The sequence below is a fragment of the Ambystoma mexicanum genome, chromosome 5p (assembly GCF_040938575.1).
Source record: "Ambystoma mexicanum isolate Mex_15411 chromosome 5p, UKY_AmexF1_1, whole genome shotgun sequence".
Classification (NCBI taxonomy): Eukaryota; Metazoa; Chordata; class Amphibia; order Caudata; family Ambystomatidae; genus Ambystoma; species Ambystoma mexicanum.
This window is the reverse complement of record NC_090930.1, coordinates 967578882-967598975: the sequence shown is the minus strand read 5'-3', so window position 1 is coordinate 967598975 and position 20094 is coordinate 967578882. Positions and strand designations below refer to the sequence as shown.

The 20094-nt window shown below is 43.3% G+C and overlaps 1 protein-coding gene across 1 annotated transcript in view; it reads left to right on the top strand.

Annotated features, from left to right (window-relative positions):
- Positions 1-20094, top strand: part of ABCA13 (ATP binding cassette subfamily A member 13) — a 2251223-nt gene that overhangs the window by 1557072 nt on the left and 674057 nt on the right. The window contains exon 41 of the mRNA XM_069613428.1: positions 14494-14603. Coding sequence (XP_069469529.1) covers positions 14494-14603 — 110 coding nt within the window. The remainder of the gene's footprint in view (positions 1-14493; positions 14604-20094) is intronic.

Sequence of the window (20094 nt, the reverse complement as noted above, 5' to 3'; positions counted from 1 at the left end):
AATGCAGTACAGAAATACTTGATATGATTTTAGCAAAAGATAAGATAATCACTTTTTCTCTGGCAATTCACCCCCCCTCCCCTATGCAATGTAAGAAATGGAAGGAGATGGAAAGAGGAGCACACAGTTCTCAGGAATGCAATCAAATACAATACGAAATTCAGTTCCCCCCCCAGCAAGCTTAGAGGAAACAGGTAGGAGTTTGAAACACAGGCCCAAAATGCTTTTAAATGTGATGGCAATGGATGGGAAAATGTGCCAACTGATTTTAATTCCCTCTAGAGATTCAGGGTGAGTGGGAGATGCGTGTTGGTATTAGTTCAGGCTCACTTTAGCAATGCTCTATGAGTTATTACCATGTTGCAACGGATTTTAACAAAAGAAAGAATGGAGCTGCTATTTTGACAAGTGGAGAAATTGAGCCAAAATCGCAAATCGCGGTAAATTTCGCGAGTGCGTGAATCGCGATTGCGGTAAAAGTATAAGGAGTAGGAAGTCGGTTCTAGGCTTGTTGGAAAGCTTAGATTCTAAATCTAAATCTCGTTCCTAGCCCAAACGGTTCCAGAGATACGGACGATTAAATAAAGGTAGTTTTTCGGATTTAAAGTAAACTCAAAATGACAGGTGACAGCTTGCAGCTGCAGAATTGACAGGTGACAGTTGTGCAGCTTTAAAAATGACAGATGACACGATTTCTAGGAGGCAGTTCTACTTAGGTTAAAATAGTTTGGATTAGATTATTTTAACTAAGAGATTGGTTCTGCACAGTTCTGCTAGGTACTCACAATATAAATTTGAACTAGGCCTCGTCACGGATCTGGTCAACACGTCCGGCTGTGGTTCTGTCTGCTCGGCGGGTCAATCAGGCACCGGTTCTGCTCACAGCGATCTGGGTCAGCTCTGCTCTGCTGGTCTAGCCTCTCTGGATTCTGGATGTAACACTGCTTTCTGGGTACTGCTACAGGTTCTTGCAAAAATTCTCGGCAAAACTTCAAACAGCTCGCCCGGCTGTTGAATAGTTTGGTTAGTTTTGAGGCCTGCTGAAGAGGATTCAGCTGGTGGATTCAGGCCTCTCTGCTCCAAATTCTGGAGTTAATTTCTGCTACAGGTTCTGGAGATTGATGGATTTGAAGTCTGGATCTCTGGATGTGAAGTCGTCGGTCAGCATGCTCCGCAGCAAATGGAATTGAATGTCTCTACCTGTCCCAGCTGTCTCTTTTTATGTGTTTTAAAAATGGGTGTGTGCCTGGGCCTAGCTAAGCCTGCCCCTCTCTACTTGTCATTGGCCCAATTCTCCCCTCTCCCATGATTGGGGGAACTGAGTTGTGAGTCAGAGTGATGAGGTAGATTTTATGGCCGAGGGCCCTCCCCTGTCATCTTTACACACAAATCTATATTTGATCCAAATACATATTTCCCAAATACACAGTTGTTTATACATCACCTACACACATCATATATCACATGAGGTAGGCACTGTTCCGACTCTGGCTTTTCTAGGAGCTTGGGTAAAGAAATGGCAACTTATTTTCGATTTTAGTGGGTTATGCAACATTGGTTTTTCATTAAAAATTATACACATATACACGGCCTGTCCATACATACTCCAGTAAATTCCCATGTCTCTAGCTTAAACACAGAGTCTGTAGTATCAATAAATAGCGGGGTTTTGCCCCAGAACATCACACAAATTGGAGTTTGGGCTTGAATTGTGGGCAAAGTTTTCATTTTAAGGATCCCCAAATTTCACATTTCTGTCATCTGGTTACCAAGAGTTATAAGTGTTTCTGTAAAATATATATTTGCTTTCAATTGAAAGTACTTCAGTGTTTGAGTCCGCCCCCAAAGTTTGGGGATGACAGTGATCACATGTCTCTCCTGGCTGGCAGATCTTTGTTGACAGGAAACAGTCAAAATCACCATATCCTATTCAAGGGAAAAGGTCTTTTGTGTGGGCTCCAGCAAGCTGAGGTCAACAGACCAGGGGGCCACTTTGCATTTGGTTAGCATGACCATGTGATATCCTGGGCTTTCTGAGGTGAGAAGGTTTCCCAGCTTTTTGGCCTGTTAATCAAATCGAATTGTCTCTGGGAACAGCAGGTGGCTAGATTTTCAATTAACTAACAAGCTTTGAAGTCCCTGCCCCTCTTGCAACTCCTAAATACAGTTTCCCTGTCAGAGTTTAGACCGCTAGCGCCGCCTTGAGTCCAAAGCGGGTACTGCATGCATTTTCTTTGGATCAGTCTTGAATTAATGCATTTCAAACAAGAGATTTTACATGGAAGTATTTATCCAGGTTCAGCACATGGCACTGGTGTGGTTCTGCAGTAAAATAATTTTGTGCCCATAATTTAGCCATATTTGACCTGAAGAAAATGAATTCCCAATAGTTATGGGTTGCTTTTGGCAATCAGCATTGCCCCTTTTGCAATGGTTTCAGGCTACTGTGTGTGTAGCCCAATGGTGGTTTTAGGCAGTGCCCTCCTGTGCTCACAACATAGGCAAAAATGGGTGGCAGCCTATTGTTCATGTTTTCCCTGTGCACTCTCTGGGGAGTTCTGGCCATCATGATGTTTTCCATGCCAGTACTGCACAGTTTTATGGTAGGGCTTGGATGCATGGGTAAAAACATCCCACAGCGCAAAGGGGTTAACGGCGCCCGTAATGGTGCCGGTGCCATTAACCCCTCACCGCTCTTTTATGAGTCTGCTTGCGGGACCCGCAAAGGGCGCCTGGTAAAACCAGGCGCCCTTAGCAGGTCCCGCTAGCAGACCAGGGAGCTAACAACCGTCCCGTTGTTAACGGGCACGTTGTTAGCTCCCTCCCCATTGCCATTGAGCCCTATGGGGGCTCGAATGGGAATGGGGAAGGTTTCACTGAATGGGGAAATACTGGGTCCTCCAATGCTGTAATGGGCCGGTATTTCCCCATTCAGGGAACCAGGACCCGGTATGCGGTAAGGGGGTAGCCATGGTGCTAATAGTGGATGCTAATAGCACCATGGCTACCTCCAACCTCGGAATGAGGCCCTATGTGTGATCAAAGGCAGCCTCTTGCAGGGCCGCATCTTCTGATAATCTGTGGGCTTCGGTGGATATGTTGGTTGTGGACAGGAGGGACATATTCACTTGTCCTTTATCTCTCCCATTCGTGTGTCCATCTCTTTTGTTTCATTCACATGTTCAGACCAATGTCTGCCTAAACTAACAGAATGTCACACTTTCATATTCAACTGTCCTGTACTTATCCATTTTACTACATCTAACTTACTTACAATCTACTATTTTCATGGCTTAGCTTTTATTCATTCGTGATACCCTGTACCTTAACCCATTCGATCAGCTCCTGAGAATGACACTGAGTGCTCAACAACTGCTACTTAGAGGCAACAAAATACAACTGAGACCTGTTTGTCCAAGTCCTGACCAATACCCAGCCTCTACACTAGAGCATGGAGTAAAGTCTTGTCTCAGACAGTGTGCAGGGCTTCAGCCACAAGTGTACAGCATGTCTTGCTTCGGTTTGGACTTTGCATTCTGGGATTTGTAGTACAACATGTAGACATGTAGAATGGGCAAATCAAACATACAGCTACTAGAAGGCAAAAGAAAGGAAATCTGAACAGGCTGAGTGTTGCTAGGTCACACACTCAACTCTCTGATACAATGTGTTCCCTCCAGCACTTTCTCAAAAATGGGAAGAGCCAGAGGTCAAGCTACAATATTATGGCACAGTTGATGAAAACTGCAAACAGGCACTAAGGTGATGGACATACAGAGTCAATAATGGCATATAGAAAAGGCTGTTTTTCCAATTCTAATATGTTTGACAAATGAATGACATATGTGCGCAATACACAAAACATCCACACTAGCCTTGTAGGACAATACTCTCCAAAATAGGATGTAAAGTAAGTGATGGACATAGAGGATGAATGGCGTGGCCGAGTATTCGAACAGCGGGCACCTTGATGGATCGCGTACCTCTCCAGACAAGCAATGTTGCAGCTCTTACTTTCTGAGTTATGTGCGGTGCGCATGTAGGCTACCAGTCAAGCAATGCTAGAAGGTGACACGTACCTAGCTTGCCTGCAGGATCCCGGCAGTTAGATAACCCTTCAGACACTATAGGTGAAGGTGCATATGGGTATTACAAGACTAGGGAGTACTTATATTTGATGAGGTATAAATTACATCTGATACCTGTGTGTTGAGGAACACCAAGAGGAAAAGGGTCACTAAAGGAATGACAGTTAGTAGGGATACAAATATCAACTGCAAGCTCACCCAGCCATGTGCCTTCCCCATACAAATTAAAGCGCAGACTCCTGCGTTACACACCAGTTGGCATTTTAGGAATCTGAAAATGGGATGACCTAAGCCATGCCGTTTGAGGTTGTGGATACAGATAGGTTAATTCCAAATGACCATCACTATCAAACAAACACTAGGTTCCTTTCTCTGAAACATTATTCACTTAAGTGAATCCTTAAGTGAGCGATCCTCGGGAGGATAGCTCAGGGGCAATGCACTCACCTTGGAAACAAGACTACGACATGCAACACAGGTTCGATCCCCAGGTCTGCACTTAGAAACCTCTGGGTTTAAGAGCGTTATAAATAACCAATTATAGTAATTAAGTGCATTATTGTGTGAACATGCTTATGTTCTGTCCAGTTCTATCCAGTACTGAAGTCCTGTGTCATACTGTAAATAAACCAGGATATATTTATATTTGTTTTTAATAAAAACATTTTTATATCCGCACAGAATCACTATCAAGGTCGTTTAATGCAGTGTATGTTCTAATGGGCTTTCCTTAATCCTCCCAAGTGTACAAGGGATAATAGAAAGGAAATCGTTCTGAAGTTCAGAGGTTAGTACACACACAATCTGTCCTCTTGCCTGTAAAGTAAGCAGCAAGTACAATGAAGAGGTCGGGAGATGCAATGCAAGGAATCGCAAAAAAGAGAGCGCGACGGAAGATTGGTCTAAGAGCAGAGTAGGGAGACAAAGGGCCAGAGTCATAGAATTAATTGCGCAGAAAATATGCTACTTGCGCCCAAATCTGTGCACACAAATCTGTCGATTCATGGAATCGAATGCGCAGAACTTTTCCTGGACTTGCGTGGATTTCACGCTGGCCTGGCATGCCTGTGTGAGCCCTCGAGGGACTTGGCGAGACTCCGAGCAGACGGTGGTCGTGGCCTGCTTGCAAGGGGGCAGAACACTAGAAATGAGGATTAACTTGCGAAGAAGTGGTTGTTCCGAGGGACGGCTTGCAGGCAGTTCCTTGCATTCTCTTTATTGCGCGGCAAGAGACCTATTCATGGAATCTGTCGCACAACGTATCGGCTGGGAAATGCCCACGCATGTCCTTCATTTCATCTACCACCCGAAGGCTGGCGTAAGTACACTTGTGTGTAGGATTTTCAGCGTGCATGTGGGTCATATGTCGGATTTCGGGGTGTATTTACTCAATCAGGGTTCCGATGTAATGTAGGGGGGCACGTAAGCTGTGTAGCAGGGTATAGGAACGTTTTACGTAGGTTTGCACGCACATTTCCGAGTTATAGCCGAGTTACGAATTTTCATACGCATGTTGTCGGTGTGCCGGATAGAGTTACGGAGGACCCCATGCATGCTCCCTGAGTCACAGGCCTGCTTAGGGGGGACTGTTTGAAGGGTGCATGTGTTCTCACCTGGGGGAGTGGGCAAAGGTAGCTGATCTGGCAGTTTTCTGCTTTGCGTGTGGGCATGTCGTGGGTGTTCCAGCCGTAACTTGCAAATACGGTTACTTTGCGTGAAAAATTCCATGAATACGCGTTGCGCACATTTTTCTTTCTGCATGCAGACTCATGCAGTGTCCTTCTCGGCACGCGGCCCTTGCACGATTTATGCATGAAATTCCATGAATCGGCCTCACAGAGTGAATGGATGAGGCAGGAATAAGTTGATAGGTCAGATTTAGAAGGATGTAGGGGAAGGGCTTTGTGTCAAGCAATGTTTTATGGGGTTCGCCCATGTAAGGGCAGCAAGAAGTATTTGAAAGTAGCCTGATAGGTGGGAAGAGGATGCATGTAATGTTTTGTGTATTTAAATTTACATTTTAATAGTGCATACGTTTAGACGCTTTACATTTACCATCTAAGAAGTAAATGTAATGTTTTGCATACAATTTGCTTTGTCATAATGTCTTCATTGTTGAATGTGTCCTTGCAGAATTTGTGCAAGTACACTTGGATCTGTGTAGACCATCACATCCTACATTAGTATTTCTTATTTGCTACTTAAGGGTGAAAACCAAGTGAGTGCCGAGCTGAGACGACCAAACTGAATTCTGAATTTAAATACTTTTGAAGAGATATCACATCCATGGTCGAAATCACACCTGTGTATAGAGAAGTGAAATGCGTGTAACACAGGCACAATTCATGGTCCGCTACTTTGTTTCCTAAAAGCAGGTATTGATTAGAAACTGGGTCAGGGGCCATACAGCACGTTTCATGGATCAAGACCTTTATTTGCAATCCTTAATTCATATTTAATACCTTTGTACATTTTCTGTATATATTTTGAGTAATGAGTATAAGAGCCAACATTGCAGCATGGGGGGGATTCCAAGATTATGGCTTTCGCCCACTTTGCGAGAGACAGAAATGGCTGGTAATGGCCCACCTGCTGAGTCAAGGTAGGGCCGAGTGAACCGAGGGCCTCAGCGAGCGCTGTGGGCTATTACCATCCATGTCCACCCACACGCCAAGGGCGTTAAAAGCATTTGCACACTGGAGAAAAAAAGATGGCCACCGCCATAAGGGACTGAGTCCCTTTTCTATGTTTATGGCGGCCTGGAGATGGGAGGAGTATTGGTACAGGAGCAGCAGGTAAGTGGGGAGGCAGGGAAGGGTATTGGAATGTTTTGGGTGGGGGAGGGAGTGGGGAGGCAACAGGGAGTGGCTCCCTGTTACCTACCCACATTAAATGAAATAAAGAAATGTGCCACCTGTGGCTCGTGTTCCTGGAAGCAGCGGGCGGAGAATGTCTATTGTTGCCCACTGTTGCAGCCACCTGATTGGCTGATGGCCCTTCCCGCGCTGCAAATTCCGAATAGTAAACTTTAAAAAACATCTTACCTACCTTAATTAGCATTAGCCAACAGGGACCTTTCAAACTTCAAGAGATGTGCATTTCTTCAGGCCGACATGTTCGCAGGTTGTATAATCTGGAATTTAGGTCCTCAATTCTTAGAAAGATGTTTCAACAGTGGGCTTTGCCTCCTTTCCCCCTGACTTCGGATCTAATGAACCCTTTTCCCCTTCATACTCCTCATCATACCACGCATGGAGGATTCATCTGACGCAGCCCTTTTGCCATCCACTGCCTGGTGTGTCCTCACTTCAGCGAGAGCTCTTGACGAAGAAAAGAGAACACCTTGATCCTAGAAGCAGCAGCACGTCATTGGCATCTTAAACCATGCAGCAAATATCTGTGGAACAAATTCTCGACATCATACCCTTCTTTTTTTCTTGTGAGGCGGCCATCACTTGTGTACACATGGTCCTAAGACTTTGAACAATATGGGATGGAGGAGTCATTTGAATCCTGTGTGAAAATAAATGTATATCTGTCTGCTTGAATAGTCTCATCTTGTCCAGTCTGTGCTCTAGCAACATCTGGCAGCTTTACAGGTGTCTAGCCTCTTCCTTTACCCTGCATCTTTCAAGCTTTATTAGTATTATAGTCTTCAGTATTTGGAGGAATGTCCAAAACATTATTTACATTTGATTGCTATATGCTTGGGAATACCTCCTCTCTTTACTCCAACAAATCACCGAAGATGTCACAAAGTGTATTGTATCCATGTGCCCCCCATCCTTAGAGTGTGTTCTAATCCATAGACACATCATTGTTATTCGTGTTTGCCTTTCATATCGTAAACCTTTATTCGGATACAAATCACCCATCGAAGTGCAAAATCAAAATATAACTAGCGCCAACATTTCTTAACAGCATACATTTCTAAAAAATGTAAAATTATAAAATAGAATCTAAAACAAACAGGTAGGAGTTAAGCCACAGTGATTGATCTGCAGAATGTAAACGTCATAACACACTATAAGCACACTGGGTTTGGTGCACATTAGAAATAAACAAACAAACAAACAAAAAGGCTCCCAGCTCTCAGACTGTGGCATTGCCTTCAATAGATTATTTCTCATCCTGGAAGCGGCACAGAGAGAGGCATGCTACCAATAGGGTCTCCAGTATAAAAACGCTGGTCTACATTGGGAAAAACCACATGTCTGAATAATGGAACCATTGTGCTTCATCGGATCAGTGCATACATTGGACACAAGAACATAAAGTGCATTCAGTCCTCCTTTAGATCTGTGCATAACAAGCATTTGCTAGCATTATCAAGAGAGTGCAAGTAACCAATGTAAAGGGTCAGGTTAAACCTGCCTCCTGTCTTGAGGACCTGCTCCTTTTTATGTGTTTCCATGCCAGATGGTTAGACAGATCTCCAGAGTCCAGCACTTCAAGCGCCCGACTTGATGGCTTTAGAAGTTCCACAGACTTGCATTCTGAAATAAAGTGCTCACACAGACTTTATTTTATAGAACCACAAATACGTTTATTCAGAAAATATTTACTTTAATGAATTCTCTTAAGATTTTGTTGCACCTAGTGTAACCATGGAACACATAAGTAATGACTGTCCGAGGACATAATATGAGACTATGGACCAAATTCACAGAAGCGTTTTACAATGGCAAAACCCCATTGGAAAACGTTATGTGAATAAGCCCCTAAATGAGATGACTCAAGGTTGCTTTTGTGTTTTACGATACCCGGAGCCATAACTGGATCTGTTCACTATGCGAGTTATCCTCTGAAAAGGTGATCCCAAGTCCCATATGCACTGCAAAGGAAGGCACTGACACATGGAGATCAAGGAGCTTTTTCGGGAAAAGGTATTTTAGGACAGGTACCTACACTACAAAACGGCAGACATCGGTCTTACTACTCAATGAGGTTTCATGTAAGCTATTAATGTATAGGGACAACATTAATGGTGTAAGGATGAAGCCCGCCTCACCCCTGTATTAACTCAGTACCAGGAGGTGCAATGCCTGTTACCACCCAATGGAACACAAGGCTTACGGCCTCATTAGAAATATGGTGAGGTGGGAAAAAGCAGCAGTAACAAACTGGTAACTCTGTTACCACTGCATAACCGCCGTATTACCGCACCAATGCGCTACAAATTTGGTGGTGAGGTGGGTGAAAAACCTCCCACAAAATGCCAGAATTCCGATGACTTACTGAAAAATTGTTCCAATTACTGCTGGTTAATTTACCACCAGTATTAATTGTGCCGAAATCCCCATGGAGTGGACTCCACAAATGGGGACTAACACTGCCATTCCACCACTTGTAATCTGGCAGTAATTCGACCAGGCAGTAAGGGTAATTCCGTTTGGCGGTATTCAGGCGGATTTACCAGCGGAATACCACAATACTTGAAGCGAGGCACATTTTGTAATAATATTAGTATGTTCACTAGATTTTCAGGCAATTAAGATATATTAATCATTGCCCGAGTGTAGCGATATTTACTTGATGAAAAGTCGTACTGAGGTGCCTGAATGCTGGGTATATATTCACTTTTTTTTTTTTTTACATACAGCACATTTGAAATGATGAAATGCAGAGTAAGAGCTTTCTCCCTGGTTCCTTGTCCTTCTCGGAGTCCCAGTCCCGTAATAGACAGAGTATTGCCAGCATCCTCCCAGGCCTGTATCTTAGCTGAAATGACCCTCCCAAAGGTCTTCAATGGGCAGTCAAGTAAGAAATTGGACGGTGAGCTCCTTGGGAGGCTTTCGAAACATGTCTAAATATTGGAGGGACAATAGCGCATTTCCAATACTCTGGTGTCTTTCCTCTTTCTATCATATCATTAAAAAGATGTGTCAAAAGTGGGGCTCAAACATCTTCCAGGGTCCTAAGAAGGTGCGTAGGAATACCATTGGGAAAAATACTTCTTTACAAATAGACACATCTCTAGCACTGTAAGTCATATCTACTGGCCCCTGATAACTAGTTGGATCCTGCCGTCCTCCTCACCCAAAGATTAGAAAGCCTGATGATGATGCAACATTACTTTTTGCTATTACACATTATGAAATCCCTGCCATAGGCGATGTTGACAAACTCGGTTAGGGAAAATCTAACTTTGAGTAACATCTCAATCAAATTGTGTTTGCAATAAGATATACATTGAGGGGCAGATTCTCAAAAATATCTGCATCCCAATGAGATCTGCACGTGTGCAAAGAAGCGCTTGCACTATTGCGTATCTTTGTGCGGTGCCCGCATCCATAACAAATGTGCAAAAAATGCTCCATGGGAAAGACAGTGCAATTATTTGTGCTAAAGGATGTGCAAATAAGTGCCCATGTATTGGCACATCTGACAGGATGCACATGTTGTGTGTGAATCTCGCATATTATGTATTTCATGCACAAAAGATGCCCAAGATGTGCGCCGTGCATCAGATTCATTGGAAATGTGTGCAAATACCCCCAAACACAATTGCAAAGAAGGAAATAGCCTCACAGCTCCATGTAGAACCAGTACTTTGACTTGGAAGTCTGCAAAGTGAGGCCAACCCATACAACCATACCTTTGAGGGCACCTGATGATGGGCAAAGTCGCTCTGGAAACGGGCAAACCCTCTACAGCTGTATATTCTGATTTGCACCTTTAATTATAATTGATTTGTTTGACAATATTGGATTTGAACGTGGGTAATCACTAAGACTTGAGCTTTAGGTGTTTTGCTTTTCATTTTTTCCTAATCTGGTCAAATGTTAAGAGGCAAAATAAAAATATTCAAGATGACTTGAGGAGTCTTGTTTCAGCCGGGTATGTCTTGCAAGAAGATACAAGCTCATGTGTGTAATGCAGGTGGCAGAAGGTGTCCCCTGCTGATGAGGGTGTGCTGTGTTCTGAGGTCCACTGCCCTCTCGGTGGTTTGCAGTGAGCACGTGTGTACACCTCAGCTCCCAGAGCAAAGGTGGTGGACCTTCATCTGAATGTTCTTTTACCCCACCTCCTCCACCTGATCTTCTGAGATGACGCAGCACCAGGGTTTTCCCTGGTTCAGCCATTTTGAATATGTGTACCTGGTTGCCTTTTCTACTGTGTTGAATGGGGTAATATGTGTGGTAAATGTCACTTGCTTGTGTTGCCTCTTGACTTTCACACTTTCCTAACCCTCTTGCTCCACTTTTTGTTTTTGAGCTAATGGAGATGGGCGTTTTTTGTGCAAATATTTTGCTCACCTTTTGTGGATTATATTTCATGTGCTTTTTTTACCTACATTTGCTTGTCACTCCTCTATCTGCAGGTGTAATTTGGCTGTTCACATGCTTTATGCCTGTTGAGCATCTTGTGCCCTCCTTTTGCACATCTTTTTTGCACTCGCGCAACTTTGAGAAGCAACATTCGGAGAATCATGTACATCTATTTGTTGTGCTTTTGTTGTCCATTTCTTGCACTTCTCAGAGCAGCACACTTTTTTAGTTTTCAGAATCGGTCCATAAAGGTACAACATGATAGTTTTAAATAGCAAATGATCCAAGTTGTACAATTAAATTATGACTATGTCATTGTCATTGTCAGGTCATCTTTCAATTGAAAGATCAATTGACCTGCATTTGTTATTTATAATGTCTCTCTCCTCCTCTCTCTCTCCTTGACTTGGCAAATAAGAGTAATGGCTTTCCTTTTTTGGACCAGCCATTCATCTTCTAAAATGTATTCATCTTAGATGCTTACGAAGGCAACTCTGCACATACGCCAACTAATACAATAAAGTGACTGCATGCACTGTATACATGTTTGAAACATTATATTGAATGATTCTCTGTTAGGCTAAAGTATTACTTTCTAATTCCAAGCAATGTTTCCGAGTTGTAGTATATTGCACAAAATACTCAGGAAATTAATGACTAATAAACGTTTGACTTTTGTTTCAACTCATAACTTGTCAATTTCAATGAAATTAAGATATGATGGGCCTCATAACAAGGTTGGTGGTGAGGGTAAAAAGTGCTGGTAATTGCATTACCGCCATATTTCCTGCACCGCCAAATTATAATAATTTGCACATTTACCTGCAGTGGTATAGCTGCACGGTACATGCACCAATTTCCAGAGGAAACATGGTGGAATCCCCAGCTGGTTGCTGGACGTTAATCCTCCACTTTACCTCTGAACATCAGCGGATTTACATCACTGGAACTCCGCCAGCGGTGAATACGTCAAAAATCCCCATACCGCTACTTACAAGTGGTGGTAGGCGGCGTAAGCCCCCATTAATTGGAGTTCATAGAACTCCATGGGGATTTTGGCGAAATTACTGCTGGTAGTAATTCTGCTGATTTTGCTGATTTTTGGCGGTAAAGCAGTGGAATCCTCCACTTCACTGCCAAAATTGTAGTGTAGTGGTGCAGTAATGCGGCAGTAAAGAAATGACTGCTCCATTAGTATTATTTTTTACTGCAACGCCTTATTTGTCATGAGGCCCTTAATATTTTCCCGGGATATTTCCCTTACGCTATGGGTGGGACTGTTTCATAGAGGAACCTCAAAAAAGTCAACCCCCCCCAATTACCTTTCTTTTTCCTTTGCCTTGCCCCTTACTAAGCGCCTCCCAGCCAAGTGGAGTTTCCTTCAGGCTGGCAGCCGCCACAAATGACCGGCGTTCCTCATGGTGGGAAGCCATTATTCAACTGGTTTAGTAATTCTGCAGGCTTACATCAGAGGGTCGCATCTTCTGCAGCATTATTAAGAGATAACTTATATCGTATTTTTCGTTAACATTGTGTGAGGAATTTGAGCAAAATGGATTGGATCTACGAATATTACTGGTCCGTATCGATAGCTGAACTCTGAATCATGTAATGTCTCAATTTATATAGGTAATGATCAGTTACCTATGATATTCCAATCCATGGGAATGAGTAGCTAATAATCTCGCTTTATAGACCTGCAGCAAGGGCCGTACCGGGCGTTATGGGCCCTGAAGACCGAGTTTATTCACAAGGGCCTTTAACGAGGTATGAGGGACAATAACGCCTGGTACAGCCTGCGCTGCAGGTCTATAAAGCTATTAGAACACCCTCAGTGTTTAATTAAAGTTGAATAAATGAGAAATGTTTAATTGAAGTACAAAAACAATGCAAAATGGTAAATGTTGCAGACATTTTTTGTGCTTCAAATAAACAGGTCTCTTTTTATTATAGGGTGGTGGAAGGTGATTGGGTGGGAGGAGTACCATAATCAACAGAAATCAGGTGTGGCTATGCCTGCCCAGTGTTTTAATTAAGGTAATTTCAGGTGTTTTTTTCTCCCCCCTGCACAAACATATCCTTCCAATTATAGCACACTTACAGACAGTAGCACAATATTAGCAAGGACACTGCATTTAAATCAACAGCGTGCTATCAACTTACCTTTGTATGCTCTGGTTCCCCATTGGTTCCCTGTTTTTCAATTGCAGCAAAAAAATGAAACGTGGCACTTTCCATAACAAATAAAAATGCAGCTTTCCTTTCTCGGCCGTTTTATATTTGATGAAATGCTTTTCGCTTGCTTTCCATATGAGAGTGAAAGCGGAAAGCATTTCTTTCAGTTTCCAATGAGTGGGTGGTCCTGGGTTGCACACGTTGGTCTTGCAATGCGTAATTCGGAACGGAAAGTTAACTCTTTCTGTTCCGAACTTACACGCCGACCAACGGGTCCACTTTGCAAGCTTCCACGCCCGCCGCCAGCTCAGTGGAGTAATTGAAACCCGAACTGCAGGCTGTAATCAATCTGTGGGCTATACCAGTTCATATAGCCCGAAGATTGACTAATCAGGATTGTGAAACACTTGCTAGGGTGTTTTAATGTTTCATTATATTCACATGTGTGAATATGTCTTGCCTTTCATTTAAACCTGCTTGGATCGTCTCTTGAGTTCAGATCCAGTATGGCACATGTTTCTGTAGCATATTTGCCATCATTAGCATCTAATGTGATACTATCAGTTGTTTAATGGTTGTCCTGGTCTAGGCTCTTCTCGTTGCTAACCACCCTGAATCAAAGTGTTTGGCGTTCAAGGGGTTTCACCAGGGGTGTTGCTAGGTCTGGAAAAGATCCAGGGCTACTCTGTCCGGACTTGGGGCTATCTAGTCTTTTGGTTGTCGCCCCTCAGCTTCTGTCCGGGGCTATAACCAAAAGGCTGTAGTCCCCTGAGCCCCCCCTAGCAACGCCTCTGGGTTTAACAATATTTTCTTAATTAGAATTTGCAAGCTACTCATGGAATGAAGTGCCAAAGATGTGGGCCTATTTGATTTAATAATTTTGAAAACATTGTACGATTGATAGTGACTGTGTGATGTTCCATCAGTGTAATTAAGCAGACATTTTCTTTTCTCTCCAGTGTTTTGGGCTACTTGGGGTGAACGGAGCTGGCAAGAGTACCACATTTAAGATGCTTACCGCAGACATTACCCCTACAGCAGGCCAAGCAGTGATCAGAACTCCCTCAGGGTAACTGTATTAAACTCACTTCATGTTGTGCCACCGGTAACAGCTAATGCCCAAAGAATGTTATGTAAAGCTGTGGTAAATTCGTGTTACGCCAGGTCCCAGTTTGCTTTTGTGGCGTCGGTCGGCCAAGAGCTACTTCGGTCAGATGGAAATTCCGTCTTCATGTTAATGGATCAGTGAATACTGCTGTAGACATGTTCTCTTTGGAAGAAATGGTTGACATTTACCTCGGGATATCGTCCTTCCTTTATGTTGTTTAGCCTTCATTGATGTCATTGGGAAGCAGCACGAGTAGCTGACATGATAAGCACTGAGCCAGTCAGTCAATTATCTTTATTTTGAACCTATAGCCATTAAAGCAACATCTAGGAAAGCATCATGATAAACTAAAATCTATTATTTACGTCTGCCAATGCACACCATTGGTTCGTTCAGACACGCTCCCAAATTCCATGTCCCCCCAGAGCAAGAAGATGAGACCTGGCACTAATCCCCATTGCAGTGATCCAGCTGTTCACAAAGGATTGTTTGTAGCAGTACGCTAGCAGCACACCCATATCCCCCGGAGTGGGAAACATTTAGATGTTTGTTTGAGAGTGATACTTTGCATAAAGTGCTCCAGTGTGCAGTGCATGCAGTTCTGAATTGGGTGCGTTTGTCTGCATTTAATCCTATCCTGTGATTACTAGTTTTACTGCAAAAAGAGAGCTCATAGAATTTGAATATTACCTCTTGATGTCATATTATACCCAAAATGCTTACTGTATGATGCCGATTGCTCTATTACTGATGAGGATCAGCCATCCCGGTGGTCACATTGTTCATGGCGTGAGGACCTGAGAGGGAAATTCATTGTGCTTTGATCATGGTACACCTAGAAAGACTGGAACGAAGCTCACGATGGTTATCTGGCTATCTGTCAGGTGATTAGTGTCTTACTTTGGAAATTCCGATCTGGGTACACACATGGTCTATCCCTCGAGCCCTTTAGTCAGTACCAATGATGCCTAATAAGCCTGCCTGCCTCTGATTGCCTTATGAAGAAAGACATTATGCACCCAGGTGACCACTTTAGCTGGGATCAACACAAAATGGAAGGATGCAGGTCTTTATTGGGGAAAACATCTTTGGAATTTAGGGCTGGTGATACTGTCATATCTACGACATATGCAAGACTGGGACCGAAAAGTAAGAAATGCATGAGTCTTTCAGTCGTGTCCAGGCAGTGGAAATCCTTGGGTGGTGCGCCCCTTCTACCTGCCAGGTGTCACCTGCCAGGGAAGCACAGCGGGCTTCAGCAAGGTAAGTTCCTTTCTTACATTGCATCTTGGGTGCAAGCCATAAAAAACAGAAATCGCTATCTTCACTGGGTGATGTTTCTTTTTGCAAAAACAGCTACTAAAGAAAGGAATGAATTGAATTGTATAAAAGGTTCTTTCTATCCCTCTCTCTCTCTCTGACTCACTCTGTCTCTTTCTATGTGAGGTAGCGATGCATAGTCAGGTGTGCTTTTTCTAGAGCCAACCAAGCCGTTGCTGATAGCTGCACGACCAGAGGAAAAAACAAATAGCTTAGGGTGGTGGGTGGGCGAGGGGCAGTTTATTTGCTAAATCAGCTATTTAACATTGTAAACTGGCTATTTTTTAAATTTTACAATGTTTGTTTCGAATGATCACTTCCAGGATAAAATGCAATGATAATAGGAATGTTATATTATAAAAATCTAGAACAACCATACATATTTTCTTCTGAAAGATGGTTATCTTTCCAATATGGATAGCCTGGTACACTTCCATTGCACTGTTTCAAAATACAGCTTTGTGAATGAGGGAGGAAGGCAAATATCACCAGTGATGGTTCCAGGATGCTTTCCATAAAAGCACTCAGCATTTTGGAATTACCGGGGATCCTTATATTTGACGTGTGTGTTTCTGATAAAAGGGTTGCATGCATACGAATATAATTCACATTCACCCTTGTGCTCATTTCATTTTTCACAACAATCTCCCACACATTGACAAGTTTGTAGCATTGAAGTATATGCAGTGATTCGGATAGTCTGAGAATGTGGATGTGAGGATGCAACGTTAGTCACTCCACTGATGGCCAATGGACCTCTGGAGCACAATGTGTGGCAGGTCTCAAGGCAAGGTTGGCAAAGAAATGTGCAAGTTATAATAAGCTATGCAACCATAACCCGTGCCCCCACCATGCACCGCTCACGCTAACACACAGGACATCTCTGATGGCATCACATATCCTAGGAAGTTCTTTTTGTTTAGTGACAGTAAGCAGTTTAAGAAGTGTACTTGACCTGGAGGTACTTCATTGAAACATGACAATCATAATTTGAAGGTGCTAAAGATGTACGCCTTCACCTTGCATGCCCAAGACAGATAATGCAAGCTTTGTCCTGTATATGAATGATGATGGACTCTAATCTTAGTTTAATTTTCTGGTCATAGTATGTATTTCCCACTCATTAGGTGTTACCTGTCTGTGCCTATCCACACAGGTGTCTAGTAATTATCGTATGCTCAGCTCTTGGCTCCATGTTTAACATTATTCAAGGTCCTTATGGGCTTGGGCTTTTAATTTGACTGACCAAATGTACCAGATAAAAATGACCCCACCTTTATGGTCCAGGCTGCAGTCATTGCCTACATTAATGTAATTTTAGATTGCTATATTATCACGAGAAGTTCAGTAGACAGATTCTGTTGAATGATTACATCTTGTGATACATGGACTAGTCCATGAGGGGCCTACCTATCACCCTTCATATGTTGGTAGTGTAAGGAACTCATGGTGGCAACAGTAAAGACAGACACAAATTATCATAGTTCAAGGGTGTTTATTAAACTTTATATATTGGTTGGAAAGACACCTAATCTAAACCTAAATCTAAGATGGGAGCTAGCTATGACCATCACATAATAATAAGGCAGTCCTAGTGGCATCTTGTCAAAATAAAAGGGCCTATACTAAAAGAAAATATTGCCAATCCTTACAACTAAATACAGAAAAGTGCGGGATAAGGTTCTTGAGAGAGAAAGAAGTGTTCACGAATGATAAGTCAGGATGAAGTAGCCAGAGGTCTCCCTTCCCAAGGTTTTTACCATGGGGCAAGGTGGGATTCCGGAGCACAGCACAAGTCTACAGTTCCGTTCTCAGATGCCAGGACCTCTGGGGGTTAAGTGTATTTCCTACAAAATGTCTCTTGCATCCAAAGTAACAAAACAAAAAGTTCTTTCTTGATTATACTTGGGGTGGTTATTTTTCACCTCTGGGTCCCCCTTTTCTGGGCTCAGACACTTCGCTATTGTTTGCTTCTCTCTTTGGGTGAGGTTTCATTACCCCTGGCCCCCCCCTCGTCTGGGCAAAGACTCCTCTTGAATGTTAGCCCCCTTTCGCCAGATTCACTATGGCTTGTATTCCAAGGGATTCTTTTTAACCAATCTTTTCTTTTTGCATTCAAGATTCTTAATGTCTTTTCAAACAGTTCACAGTGAACCTCCCTTTCGCGGGGTCACTCTTGTCAGCATAAATGTTCATTGAGGCATCAGTCTTCACCCCTTTTTATCAGCATCCCTCCGTCGGGTTCACTCTAGCCAATCTTTTCTCTCACCATGCAGGATTCATTTCCCTTAGCATAACATTATGTAGTATCCTAGCATCATATATGCTATGTTGTGCTGTGTGACTATGTGATTGAGTAGTGGAGCTCGGAGTGTTGGTGCGAGGCCTGGAATGGTGCTAGTGTAAGGATTCCATAGAGGACGGTTGGTGACTGGCAGGGAGAGAGCCAAGGGAAGCAGAAGCACATCACCTCATCTCCTATCTTACTTTCCCACTGTAACCTGTAACATTAAAGAAGACTTACCTTTTCTACAATACTGGCTCTGGTGTGGTTCCTGAGTATTCCTGCCTGTGTCATACCACACCAAGATACATCATTTGGCGACGAGGATTTTAAGAACCTGGAGGACAGTGGGAAGCAGTGAAAATCTGGAGAAGGAGATCCAGAGAGACGGAGAAGAGAGGCCTCAGAGGTGATGTCGGACCATGTGGGAAGCAGAGTCCATACAAGTTGAGGCGGAGGCCGTAGCATGTTGGGAGCAGAGGAGTCCATGCTACCTGGAAGTCTTGTGAGGACTTCGGGCGGTGTAAGCCCTGCAGGGCACAAGGAACTGTGGAAGCACATCCTTGCAGGCAGCCATATGAAGCTGTGATGCTGGCATACAAACTGAAGGATGGGCAGCAGCATATGCAGAGAGCGCGATACGGCAGTGAGAAAATTAAGAAAATAATGCGGGCGTTTGCTGAAAATGACCAGCACAAGAGGTACTGTGGGGAAAGGTGCGCGGCGCCAGAGTTTGGGCCATGGACAGGGTCCATGAGGGCTGTGGGTGGTGCGCGCGCCCAGCAGGCCCTCCCTTAGTTGCTTTCCAACATGTCCGTTGGACTGGAACGCAGGGAAAGAGGCCCGGCACCATAGTTCCCCGTCTCCGTGCTCGGAGAGAAGAATTAGAGGAAAGGTCCTCACAACGCTGGAAAGTGTCGTCGGAGAAACTCTTGGGAACATAGGCCCTAAGCCGTGCGTTACACGCGATGACGCACTTCGAGGAAGTGAAGATCTTTCCCTGCCCTATGGAACATGGTGAAGTTCGTGTTTGGGTTTTCAGGAATGACAGATTTTTCTTTAACTACTGTCGGAACTGAAATGTATAGAAGTGTTTCCTATGAGGAGACGAAGCGTGTACAGACTGGAGAAATGCTGCTCGCAAAATGGATTTTAAGTGGACTGTTTTACCGATGAAGATTACGAGATTACGAGGTACTTTTATTCTCTTACAACGTGCTGGCAGCAAAAGGAAAATGTTTTTCTTTATGGAGATTCGTAAAGGAACAATTGGAAGTTGTCTGGCAGAGCGGACTTCCGCGTTTTTTTTTGTTGTCAGAAATTATTTAATGATGCAGTGACTGTTTAGGCAAATTAATTGGTGAAATGCGTGAGGGGACTACATTTGGAGTACATCCCACCAGTTTTCATTTTTAAAGCATTCACAGAACAGGACTGCGCTGGGAAGGGGTCATTGTTTCTTTAAGCCTTACCAGATTTAGTTTGATATGTTTAATGCCGGTTTTAAGATGGCAGAGTGCGCATTAATTTTAAATGGCAACGGCAAAGGCCAGTCGGTGTTGTGCTTACTATATTGGTGTTTAGATGTTTCTGAATGTGAATGCTTGGGATTGAGCATGGAGAGCTGTGAGGTATATGATGTTACTGAAGGGGAAGGGTGTTCGACAGACAAATAGTATAAGTTTTAAGATACATGCACGACGTTTTTTTCTATTCATCCTGTACAGCATATATAAGGGATATGTTGTTGAATATGCTCAGGTTGAAGTGGGTTGGAAGAATATTTCTAAAATGAAGTTTTATGTGAATTTTGGGAAAACAATTATGCATGTATTTGCTTTAAAGATG